The sequence below is a fragment of the Microcaecilia unicolor genome, chromosome 3 (assembly GCF_901765095.1).
Source record: "Microcaecilia unicolor chromosome 3, aMicUni1.1, whole genome shotgun sequence".
Lineage (NCBI taxonomy): Eukaryota > Metazoa > Chordata > Amphibia > Gymnophiona > Siphonopidae > Microcaecilia > Microcaecilia unicolor.
Genome location: NC_044033.1, coordinates 243,798,284 through 243,811,226, shown reverse-complemented (window position 1 = coordinate 243,811,226; position 12,943 = coordinate 243,798,284). Strand labels below are relative to the sequence as shown.

Below are 12,943 nucleotides of genomic sequence, written 5' to 3'. Positions count from 1 at the left end.
GTCAGTGTGACTTTAGCGGCAGATGAGGAGATTGGAGAGGAGAGGGAATTGGAGGAGGGGCTTTATTTTCTGCCCTGGTCACCAGCATGGCTAACCTAACGGCAGCCCTGACCCTTGCTGTAGCTAGTGGGGATTCCCAAGCCCTACTAGCTGGGGTCTCTTCTGAAGCTGGCCAGAGATGCCTTCTTCTACTGAGCTTGGCAGATGGGGGCAGCATCCTGGAGCCACTGACAACTAAGTATGTATGGGGTGCTGGCATCAGTGGCTCGAGAAGTTGCTGCTGCCTACTGGGCTTGGTGGAGAGGAGTTCTGGCCATCTTTACTGGAGGCCATCAGCTGACAGAGATTGGGGATCCTCATCTGCTAAAGGATTTATATTTTGAATTGGGAAGTGCTGGGGAAGAGAGAAAATTTTGTGCCCACCCACTTTGTGCTCAGGCCCACCCAAAATTGGCTGTCTGGCTACGCCACTGGTCTGTGCAACAGCTCTCCTACATTAACACAAACCACATACCTGGTTCATGGAACACTGACATTTTTAAATATAGTGATTTTATCCCATATCTTAAACTTGACCAAATATGACTGCTATAAGGCAAACATGTCAATGGCACATATCCTTCAAACTTTGCTTTGTAACAAATGCAAATGTCTGATTAAGCTGTATTCATAAAACAGGTAAATTCTGAAACTGACATTCCCATTTAAAAAGCCAGAGAAGTCAGACTCATGCACACAGAATCTTTTACATCGGTCATACGCAGAACACAGATCACCCCTTACCAACAGCAGAATAAAAGACAAAAAATTAGAAATCACAGAGATGCCAAGAACACAGACCACCCCTTACAAATTGCAGAATAAAGCACAAAAAATTAGAAATCACAGAGATGGCAAATTACCCAGTTCCACGCTTGAGATTTTGTGCAGTCCTGATTTAAACTATAACCCAAATCAGTGTGGGATTTGCAGTGCCTGATTCTGCCCATGGAAATCAGTGCTGCAAGTCCCATAACAATGGGGTGGTCAGAAATGCAGGACTGTCCCAAAATCTCCAGCCTGGAACTGTAGCCCGACATCAACCCTGCCCTTCCCCCTCCCCCATAGTTTGGCATCAGCCGCGGGAGAAAAGGCAGCGACAGCGATCAAAGCAGTGGCGTACCTAGGGTAGTTGACACCCAGGGCTGGTCATTTTTTAACACCGCCCCCCCCCCCCCTCCAAAATCCAGTATTAGGCATACCGAGAATACAAAACACTCGGGACCTGTAGAGGAATTCTAGCATACCATAAGCAGTCATTTCTACAAGTCACACAAGGAAAAGGAAAGCATCTTAAACACTACAGTGAGCACTAGAACATCAATTCACCTATTGTAAAACGAAACCAGACAGAATAGTACAGATCGTCGATCCTGCACAGTCAAAGCCAACTGAAAGCCATGTCTTTTTCACAAACACAGATACACCCTAATCCACTATAGAATAAGTAATCATAAACTTTCTATTTAGACAAAAATTAAACTGAGCCCCCAAAATGCCAGACTCTGCATACAATGCAACACCACAGAAACAGAAAATGTCCCCAGTACTGTGCAAAATATAAAGACAGCAGATGTAAATTTGAAAAAAACTAACAAATACCAATCACCACTTTACAAATTAACAAATAGAAATAAAACAAATATAGAAAATAAAATAATACCATTTTATTGCACTAATACATTTAGCTTACAGCTCTAGGCCAAAACCTCTGTCCTCAGGTCAGTACAGTATAGTGCTGTTACAGTATCCTATCCTGACCTGAGGAAGGGGGTTTTGTTCTCCGAAAGTTAGTCAAAATGTATTAAAATTAGTCCAATAAAAAGATTACCTCATTTACATGTTCTATTTATAAACATTTATTAACACATCTACAATACTACTTTATCCTAAAGCAAAAAAATAAAAATATATATTTTATTTACAGTTTGTTGTCTCTGGTTTCTGCTTTCCTCATCTTTTTTTCACCGTCCTCCTTCCATCCAGCATCTGTCTTCGCTCTCTCTCTGCCATCCAGTGTCTGCCCTCTCTGCCATCCCTTCCATCCACTGTTTGCCCTTTCTCTCTGCCCCTTCAATCCACCATTTCCCCTCCATCTCCCATCCAGGGTCTGCCCTCCCTCTCGCTGCCCCTTCTTTTCAGCCCCCAGTTCCAGCCCCAGCCCACATCTCCCACCTGCCCCTCCTTTTCAGCCCCCAGTTTCAGCCCCACTATCCCACCAGTCCCCAGTTTCAGCCCCAGCCCTTTTCTCCCACCAGTCCAGCGCTTCAACCCCAGCCACTTCTCCCTGTCCCCTTTTCAGCCCCCAGTCCCCAGTTTTAACCCTAGCACTTTTCTCCCACCAGTCCCGAGTTTCAGCCCCAGCCACTTCTCCCTGTCCCCTTTTCAGCCCCCAGTCCGCACAGTTTCAGCCCCTGCCCCTTTTCAGCCCCCAGTTCCAGTACTAGCCCCCTTATCCTACCTAACCTCCTTTTCAGCCCCCAGTTCCCTTCATCCTTGCATTAGGGCCCCCCCCTTTTCAGCCCCAGACCCATTCTCCCACGTGCCCCAGGCATGACCCCATAATCCCTCCTGCCCCTCAGACCCCAGTTCCAGGCCGCTTCTCCGCTCCCCACCCAGACCCCATCTGAGCCCCACCCCGCCCCCCCAGACCCCTTCTCCCGAGCCCCCCTCCCCGACCCAGTCCCCACCTGCTTACCAGCTCTATCGACGCTCTTCTCCTGCCACCCAGCCTTAAAAAAAACCCGGTGAAGCGCCTCGCGTCTGCTCTGCTCTGCTGTAAAGCAAGCAGATCGCCTCGTCGCGTTGGCCCTTCCTTCACTGTGTCCCACCCTCTGATGTAACTTCCTATTTCCGTGAGGTCGGGATACAGTGAAGGAAGGGCCAACGCGACGAGGCGATCTGCTTGCTTTACAGCAGTGCAGAGCAGATGCGAGGCGCTTCATCAGGTTTTTTTTTTAAGGCTGGGTGGCAGGAGAAGAGCGTCGATAGAGCTGGTAAGCAGGTGGGGACTGTGGCGCCGGCAGAGCACCCACCGCCCCACCCTTGGTATGAGGATGTTGGTTGGGCGGGCCTCGAGGGAAAGTGGCTACGCCCCTGGAATTAAAGAGGTGGAGATAAGAGGGTACAGGGCAAGTGAGTAATGGTTAAGAGTCAAATGCAGCGGTAAAGAGGTGGGCTTTTAGCCTTGATTTGAAAACGGCCAAAGATGGGGCTAGACATACAGGCTCGGGAAGTCTATTCCAGGCGTGAGGTGCAGCGAGATAAAAGGAACGGAGTCTGGAATTAGCAGTAGAGGAGAAGGGGACAGACGAGAGATTTATCCACAGAACGGAGTACCCGAGGGGAGGCATAGGGAGAGACAAGAGTGGAGAGGTACTAGAAAGCGGTAGAGTGAATGCACTTGTAGGTCAGTAAGAGAAGTTTGAATTGAATGCGGAAATGGATAGGAAGCCAGTGAAGTGACTTAAGGAGAGGGCTAATGTGAGCATAGCGACTCTGGCGGAAAATGAGCCACGCAGCAGAGTTTTGGACTGATTGAAGAGGAGAGAGATGGCTAAGTGGGAGGCCGGTGAGAAGCAGGTTGCAATAATCTAGGCGAGAGGTGATAAGAGTATGGATAAGGGTTCTGGTAGAGTGCTCAGAGAGGAAGGGACGGATTTTGCTGATGTTATAGAGAAAGAAATGACAGGTTTTGGCAATCTGCTGAATGTGAGCAGAGAAGGAGACAGAGGAGTCGAAGATGACCCCCAAGGTTACGAGCTAATGAGACATAAATCTCATAAATCCCTGGGACTGGACCCCCCCCCCCCCCCCCCCAAGGGCAAGTACTGCAATCTACCTCCAGCATGTTAAATTCTTCTACCAACAACTAGTTAATGCTCTACTCCAAAACAGTCAAAGAAAGAAAAGGGATAAGACTTGATATACTGCCTTTCTGTGGTTATAATCAAAGCAGTTTACTTATTATATACAGGTACTTATTTTGTCATAGTTAAGTGACTTGCTCAGAGTCACAGCTCCCCAGGATCAAAGTCTGCTGCACTAACCACTAGGCTAGAAGAACTGTACAGGGCAACAGAGAACAATTTCTTGCCTGATCAGAAACCAGAGCAGACATGTCCCTGCTGTTTTCCTTCCGAATTCTGCAGCTGCTGGGATGGATTCTGGCTGGAGATTTCCCTGTTCCTGGAAAAATGAGCAAAACAGGAGGAGGCTGGGCTGGTTCCTGAGGATCTGAAATAAAGTCCCTCCTCTCCCCCTCTGCAGAAAGGAGACTGGGTCTGGCAGGGCTTTTCAGTTGCATGCACCCATTTTTCTGCTTCCTATTTTGAATTTCTGAGGAAGAGAAAGCAGCAGAGAGAGCAGAGCATGCCCAAAGTTCTTCAACCCTCCCCTTCTGGGTGAGGTCATCCTGGAATATCCCACCTCCTTAAGGTGGTTCTCTAGAGACAGTGTAGCATGTTCCATGCAAGGAGAACTAATTTAGTCCTGTTGCATCTATAGCAGAGATTATTTTTAACCTTTTTCATCTCAGGATACACTGACAAGGCACTAAAATTGTCAAGGATATATGTCCTTTCCACCCCTTTTTGCCTTGCTTGCCCCCACAAATTGTTCCTCCACTTAAAAAAAAACACTAGTCTATAATATACTCAAAAAAGATTTGGTGGAATTAGAAAAGGAACAAAGGGCAACGAAAATGATAATGGGGATGGGGCGACTTCCCTATGAGGAAAGGCTAAAGTGGCTAGGGCTCTTCAGCTTGGAGAAAAGGCGGCTGAGGGGAGATTTGATAAATAATGAGTGGAGCTGAACGGGTAGACGTGAAGCATCTGTTTACTCTTTCCAAAAATACTAGGACTAGGTGGCATGCGATGAAACTAAAATGTAGTAAATTTAAAACGAATCGGAGAAAATGTTTCTTTACTCAATGTGTAATTAAACTCTGGAATTCGTTGCCAGAGAATGTGGTAAAGACAGTTAGCTTAGCGGAGTTTTAAAAAGGTTTGGACGGCTTCCTAAAGGAAAAGTCCATAGACCATTAATAAATGGACTTGGGAAAATCCACTATTCTTTGCCAGAGAATGTGGTAAAGGCGGATAGCTTAGCGGAGTTTAAAAACCTTCGGTCTTTCCCAGTATGGCAATACCTATGGACTTATGTATTTGATAAAGGCAAGATAAAAAATTAAGAGCTCCTAAGAAATGAGAAAAAAAAACAGGAAGGAAAATCCAGCAAGTAACTGCAGGAGAAAATCGTTTCAATAACAGTTTTGTCTGACACTTCAGTTACCTTGACACTGAGAAAAAATAACAATTTTTGGAGGGCCCCGACGCTGGTACTCTGTGCATATGTGAAAACTGAGCATCGGTGGCTGAAGAAGCATCTGCTGACTGCCAAGCTGTGCTTAGCAGGCCTGGGCACCTTCGGGGACAGCTTCAGCTGGTGGGACTTGGATATCCCTTCCAGCCACCACAGCCACTGAGAGTCCTGCGGCACACCTGCAGACCAGCCACGGCACACTGGTTGGCAATTGCTGATCAATAACATTGTAGTTCTTGTGACTTGAATCTAGCTGATAACTCTGGAACTCACAACAATACTGTCTGCTGTAAAGGGAAGGAGGCCCAAGAGATATTTTGCCCGACTACAATGGACAGAGAACTGCCGGCTGTACTGCTATGGATTTACAGTCTGCCTCACTGACACAGACTACTCAATAATTACCGTGGATTCTTTTGGATTCGTATTAGATAAATTAAACCTTTATTAGAGGTGCTAAAATCTACAATGATTAAGATATGTACAATGGTTAGCTATATAAACAATCATTACATCACTGGTCTCTACATCTAAGCAATGATGTTTTTAGACCAGGAAAAGAAGCAATAATACACTATATACATACATCACTGATCCTTACATCATCCAGACTCTTATCATCAGCTGGGGGGGGGGGGGGGCGTTACAGCGAAAGCCAGGAGCTTTTTACACCAGGAACAAGTCGTCTGCGCAGTACATACGTTACTCTCAGATGAGCTCCCAATTTCACTGAAAGAAACTCCCCTTTTTATTAGGCACAGAACTCATGTTCAGAGCTAAAGAAAATTACAGAATGATTCTCTGTTTAGGTAAACAAGCCATACTGTGGGAAAGTGGTCACATGCTTTCCAAGTCCAGGTGGCCAGGCTGAACACTGAAAGCAAGCACCACCCTCCTTTTTGCATACCAAATTAATTAGAGCTGTGTCTTATCTTCTGCAACTTGTTTTTGTATTTACAAGAAAGGTTACTTTTAGACAAAGACAGAAGATTTCAGAGTTCATTATCGATCAAAGCAGGATTGAAAAGCAATCCTTTAAATCTTCCATTACACCGGCTTATTTAAAAAGTGATCTTGAAAAATAAGTTTTTATTATTTAGTCCTTATTTACACTGCTTGCATTTTTGTCTTGTGCTGTGAAGTTTGTGGATCTCTTCAAATAACGGTGATTTGGGGAAAAGAGGGGAGAAGCAGAAGACTGTAGCTCACTACCGGGCTCATTTTTGAAAGGGAAGGACACCCGTCTTTCGACACAAATCGGAAGATGGGTGTCCTTCTCACAGGGTCATCCAAATCAGTATAATCGAAAGCCGATTTTGTCATCCCCAAATGATTTCCGTCGCAGGGTCAGCCAAAGTTCAAGTTTCCTCGCCCCTGGATCAGGACGTTCTGCGAAGACGACCTCATGAAAACTTGGACGTCCCTTTCGATTATGCCCCTCTACATGTAGTAAGACCCCAAAGAAGAGAAGTGTAGCCAGCAGGGCACTTCCAGAGAAACAACAGGAGGATGAATTGGAGATAAGAGACTTTATTCTGAAGAACACCCAACATGGCATCGTGTTTCGGCTTAGTGCCTGCCTCAGGGTTCTAAAAACAAACATAATATAAATGGAACTAATACATACAGAAATATATATAAAATGACAAATATATATAACAAAATATATGTAAGAGATGAGTCTATACATAATACATATGCTAAAAGTACATTATATGATTTCAGATGTTCACTAAACATATGGTATAAAGCAACTCTTTTAAAATTTTCAATGGGGTAAAAAACGCTGTGTATAAAAGAAAAAAAGAGAAATACAGCATGTTAAATGAATTAAAAGATAATGTTGCATGCACACCTGTGTGTTAAAAGGAGTATGATGAAAAAGAATAAATGAAAAATAAAGAATGGTATAAAAACTTAAAAGTCTATACAGGTGATCAAGGAGAAAAATATTTTATGAATGAGGTGCTATTGTTGCACAAAGTGATTGAAACAGAAGGATGCAAAATGTTAGGCATAATAACAGAGACACTGAGTATATAAAAAACAGCAATGCAGGAAAGAGAAACAGTGCTGTGAAATATATATAGCAAGAAAAGAACATTATAAGGAAAAAGTATATATATATATATATATATATATGTGTATGTAATATAGTGTAGGCGGGAGGGGATTAGTGAGCACTGGGGGAGTCCGGGGAGGTCATCCCCGATTCCCTCCGGTGGTCATCTGGCCACTTGGGGCACTTTTTTGGAACTTGTTCGTGAAAAAAAGGGCCCAAAAAAAGTGACCCAAAATCGCGGTAAAAGCACTTTTTTTTTGATTATCAGCTGAAGGCGGCCATCTCTTGGCCGATAACCACGCCCCAGTCCCGTCCTCACCACGCCTCCGACACACCCCCGTCAACTTTGTTCGTTCCCGCGACGGAGTGCAGTTGAAGATGACCAACATCGGCTTTCGATTATACTGATTTGGTCGCCCACGGGAGAAAGTCGTCCATCTCCCGATTTGGGTCGAAATATGGGCGTCTTTCTCTTTCGAAAATAAGGGTGATAGACAGCTTATCCAGCTTATTAAGCCTGTGGTACCTAAAACAATACAAAATATATCCGTATTTTTCTGCAATGTTTTCTTAGTCTCAGACAGCATTTCTTGGTACTTGAGAATCTTCTCTCTCTCTCCACACAATTCACCAAGTAATTGCTTAGGACCAACACTTCTATAGTCAATTCCATTCTGGTGTTACTCACTTTTCTGTCAGCCTCTGTCAGTCATTTCATTCTTTTGCAGCTCAGCTTTGCTTCTGAAACATTTGTCACATTCAGAATATTTAAATAGTTTGTCTCCCGTGTGAGTCACTTTATGCTATTGCAGCTCACCATTCCTTTTGAACTACTTATCACATTGAGAACATTTAAATGGTTTGTCACCAGTGTGAATCGCTTCATGCCATTGCAGCAGTGCACCTTTCCTTTTGAACCACTTATCACACTGAGAACATTTAAACGGTTTGTCTCTCATTTGAGTCACTTTTGGGCTCATTTTCAAAAGAGAAAAACGTCCAAAAAGTGGCATGTTTACATGTGGACGTTTTTCTCACAAAATCATACAAATCAGCATTTTTAGACGTTTTTCTCTGAAGTTCACCAGAAGTGCATCCAAACCTCAATGGGGGAGTGTCAGAGGTGTGTTCAGGGCAGAACTTGGGCGTTCTTACGACTTAGTTTTTTAGGCATAATGGAACAAAACAAAACAGTCGAGGACTAAAACTTTGATGTTTTGAGCTAGACCTGTTTTTATTACAAATAAGGCACAAAAAGGTGCCCTAAGTAACCAGATGACCACTGGAGGAAATCAGGAATGACCTCCCCTTATTCCCCCAGTGTTCACCAACCCCCTTCCCACCTTCCAAAAATGTGATGAAAAAAACTACTTACGAACCTCTATGCCAGCCTCAGTATGTTATACTCAGGTTCATTAGAACAGCATGTAGGTCCCTGCAGTAGTCTAGTGTTGGGTGCAGTGCACTGCAGACAGGTGGACCCAGGCTTCTACCACCCCCTACCTGTTACACTTGTGGAGGAAACTGTGAGCCCTCCAAAACTCATCAGAAACCTACAGTACCCACATATTGGTGCTCCTTTTACCTGTAAGGGCTATGGTATACAGTTGAGAGTAGTGGGTTTTGTAGGGCTCAGCACACAAGGTAAGGGAGCAATGGTGAGATGTGTACCTGGGAGCATTTTATGAAGTCCACTGCCATGCCCCTAGGGTACCCTATTGCTGTCCTGGGATGTCAGGGGGACCAGTGTACTAAAAATGCTGGCTCCTCCTACATCCCAATGGCTTGATTTTGTGCATTTTGCGCTTGGACATTTTTTTTCCCAAAATGGACCAAAAAACAAAACGTCCAAATAACAAAACATTGTTCGGAATGGTATTTTCAAAAACAAAAGATAGATGTTTTTCTTTTTTTGAAAATGACTTCTTTTCTATTCGGATTTTACACATCATATTCAAAATGCCCCTCCACATGCACTCGTAGATAGGCATTGCTGCTGAAACTTCTATCACATTCAGAACATTTAAAGGGTTTGACTCCTGTGTGAGTCACCTTATGCTGTTGCAGCCCACCTTTCCTTTTAAAGTATTTATCACATTCAGAACATTTAAATGGCTTGTCTCCTGTGTGAATCACCTTATGCAGTTGCAGATCACTTTTCCTTTTAAAGCATTTATCACATTCAGAACATTTAAATGGTTTGTCTCCTGTGTGAGTCACCTTATGCCGTTGCAGCTCACTTTTGCTTTTAAAGCATTTATCACATTCAGAACAATTAAATGGCCTGTCTCCTGTGTGAGTCACCTTATGCAGTTGCAGCTCACCTTTTCTTTTAAAGCATTTATCACATTCAGAACATTTAAAGGGTTTTTCTCCTGTGTGAGTCACCTTATGCCGTTTCAGCTCACCTTTTCTTTTAAAGCATTTATCACATTCAAAACATTTAAATGGCTTCTCTCCTGTGTGAGTCACCTTATGCCGTTGCAGATCAGCTTTCCTTTTGAACCGTTTATCACATTCATAACATTTAAATAGTTTGTCTCCTGTGTGAATCATCTTATGACATTGTAGTGCACTTCTCCTTTTGAACCATTTATCACATTCAGGACATTTAAATGGTTTGTCTCCTGTGTGTATCACTTTATGCCATTGCAGCTCACCTTTCCTTTTAAAGCATTTATCACATTCAGAACAATTAAATGGCCTGTCTCCTGTGTGAGTCACCTTATGCAGTTGCAGCTTACCATTACTTTTAAAGCATTTATCACATTCAGAACATTTAAAGGGTTTGACTCCTGTGTGAGTCACCTTATGCTGTTGCAGCCCACCTTTCCTTTTAAAGCATTTATCACATTCAGAACATTTAAATGGTTTGTCTCCTATGTGTATCACTTTATGCCGTTGCAGTTCACTTTTCTTTTTGAACAATTTATTACATTCACAACATTTAAATGGTTTGTTTCCCCTGTGAGTCACTTTATGCCGTTGCAGTTCTCTTTTCCTTGTAAACCATTTATCACATTCAGAACATTTAAATGGTTTGCTTCCTGTGTGAGTTATTTTATTCTGTAGCAGGTTGCATTTCATAAATCCATCTGTTGGATTAAAATAAGAGTACGATATTTAATTTTACCGCTATGGAAAAGGACATATCTAAGGAAATATGCTGATATGATTACTTGAAAAGAGATTTGTTTGGCTAAGGTTTACTATCAGGCTCATTACTGTTCTTTCTTGTCTTTATTCTACTGTACTTGTTGAATAATATAAATGTGCAATCCATAAGACAGTTTTATAAACATGGATAATAAATAAAATAAAAAGTAAGTTTTATACTTGCCTGTTACAGGAGGGTGAGTCTGTTCAGATGTCTCTGATTCAGCATGATCCATGATGGGGGTTTCCTCCTCTTGTTTAATGCTCAATGAGAACACAGACGTTACAACTGGAAAGCCTGTGATGAGAAAATAAATAGGACTAGGAGTATTCAGCGTTCCCTAATAATCATATATTAGAAAATGGATTTTGAGTTTCTACATCTTTGATGATGTTGACCCATCTCCTGTGATCTGAAAATGCAAAACCCTTTAACTCCCTTACTGGTGCTGGGGTCGTTCAAGTTTTCTTTTCCCTCCATTTCACAGTGTTGTGCAATAAGGAACTGAGTCACCCCATTTTTGTATACCTTACACTGGCTTCTTTATTTAAATTCACGTTGTTGGTTTTTAAAATACCGAATGGGAATGCTCCAACCAATATGAACCATTTTGGGACTTTATATACACCTCCTAGTAGAGGTGGTGGAGATGAAGACTGTATCAGAATTCAAGCAAGGTTGGGACAAGTACATAGGATCGCTAAGGGAAAGGAAGGGATAGTAGATGGCCTGGATGGATTGACAGGCTAGATAGGCCATTTGCAGATATTGGACAGATCATTAGAAGGGATCTAGAAACAAAGGTTGCCCTGTGTGCTGATGATGTCCTGTTTGCGATTGCTAACCCTAGGTTCTCCTTGCTGGTATTGATGACTGAAATGTACGACTTCTCTAGGATTCCTGGCTTCAAGGTGGACATGACACATCGGAAGCTCTAGAGGTTTGCTTGAGTAAGGAGGAAGAAGGTGAGCTGAAGGATGCTTTTCCCTTTATATGGGCAACCGAGTGTCTCATGTACCTGGGGGTATATAATGCAGACTGAATTATTCTCCTGTGTTAGGAGATAAACCTGACATGGTTTGGATGGGAGGCAAGAGTGAAGAAGAACATTGTGCTTACATTTCTCACTGGAAATTCACAGCAACATTCTTAGGGTGTTGCAAAAGCAAAATTTGGGGTTTATTTGGAAATGATACCCCCAGAGAATACAATGGGAATTATTACATTAGCCAAAATTGATGGATAGGCTGGGTGTGATAAACTTGGTGGATACTGCAGAGCAGCTCAAATACTTGTCAAATGGACATCAGGAGGCAATGGGTGCAGCTAGAGCAAAATATGGCCCTTGTCTTATTTTGGCCAGATACTTCAACCACTGGGAATTAGCGGGGTAACAAAAACTCCTTTTATCTAATGTAAGATGCTTATCTAGAATGATGTAAAGATGGAACTGGTGTGGATTAAGAAGGTTACTCAGTGGGATTCTCTAAGTTATGAGGCCTTTGGGCCAGGGTTGTCTTGTGAAGCATATAGAAGGTGGGACAAAAAGGGCTTTTATTGAATGGGACAATTAATAAAAGAAGGAGGTGAGCTAGTCAGTTTTGCTGAGCTAAAAGAGAAATTGGGTGGCAGAGCCGGTGGTGGGAGGCGGGGCTAGTGGTTGGGAGGCAGGGATAGTGCTGGGCAGACTTATACAGTCTGTGCCCTGAAAATGACAGATACAAATCAAGGTAAGGTATACACAAAAAGTAGCGCATATGAATTTATCTTGTTGGGCAGACTGGATGGACTGTGCAGGTCTTTTTCTGCCGTCATCTACTATGTTGCTATATGAAATAGGGGACAGAGACTTCCTGTATTATATGCAAGTTATGCATTATAATTTGCATCATAAGCTGCAGATACATCTTGGAGCAAAGATGACCCCATATTAGGAGGTCTTGAAGAAATCTGGGACAAAGAAGCTGCTTTCCAGGCTGTGTGAAACACTAATGGCTCCACCTACAATACTATTAAACTTGCCTACCTTAAAACATGGGAAGCCGTGGGATTCTCTAAGTTATTATTATTATTATTATTTGTTACATTTGTTTCCCACATTTTCCCACCTTTTGCAGGCTCAATGTGGGTTACATATCACCGTTAACAGGGTTAGCCGATTACGGTCTGAACAAATACATGGTATGAATGAATATAAAGTGATATTGTGGTAGAATGAGGTAACATGTAAGGTAGGTACAGTTGGGGGAACTTACGAGAGGAAAAGGGGGAAGAAGAGTCAGGTAATGTTCGTTACGGTCTTTGGTTGCATCGTGTCGCAAGTGAACAGTCATTTTTATGTTGGGTCGGTGGGGTATGCT

The 12,943-nt window shown here is 43.0% G+C and overlaps 2 protein-coding genes across 2 annotated transcripts in view; one reads left to right on the top strand and one right to left on the bottom strand.

Annotated features, from left to right (window-relative positions):
* Positions 1-12,943, top strand: part of LOC115464537 (zinc finger protein 845-like) — a 924,208-nt gene that overhangs the window by 667,370 nt on the left and 243,895 nt on the right. The window lies entirely within an intron of this gene.
* The window catches only part of LOC115466398 (oocyte zinc finger protein XlCOF6-like), a 131,684-nt gene continuing 128,022 nt past the window's right edge, over positions 9,282-12,943 (bottom strand). The window contains exons 7-8 of the mRNA XM_030197596.1: positions 10,767-10,880; positions 9,282-10,521 (exon numbers count right to left, since the gene is read on the bottom strand). Of these exons, the coding sequence (XP_030053456.1) occupies positions 9,368-10,521; positions 10,767-10,880 (1,268 nt within the window). The 3' untranslated portion in view covers positions 9,282-9,367. The remainder of the gene's footprint in view (positions 10,522-10,766; positions 10,881-12,943) is intronic.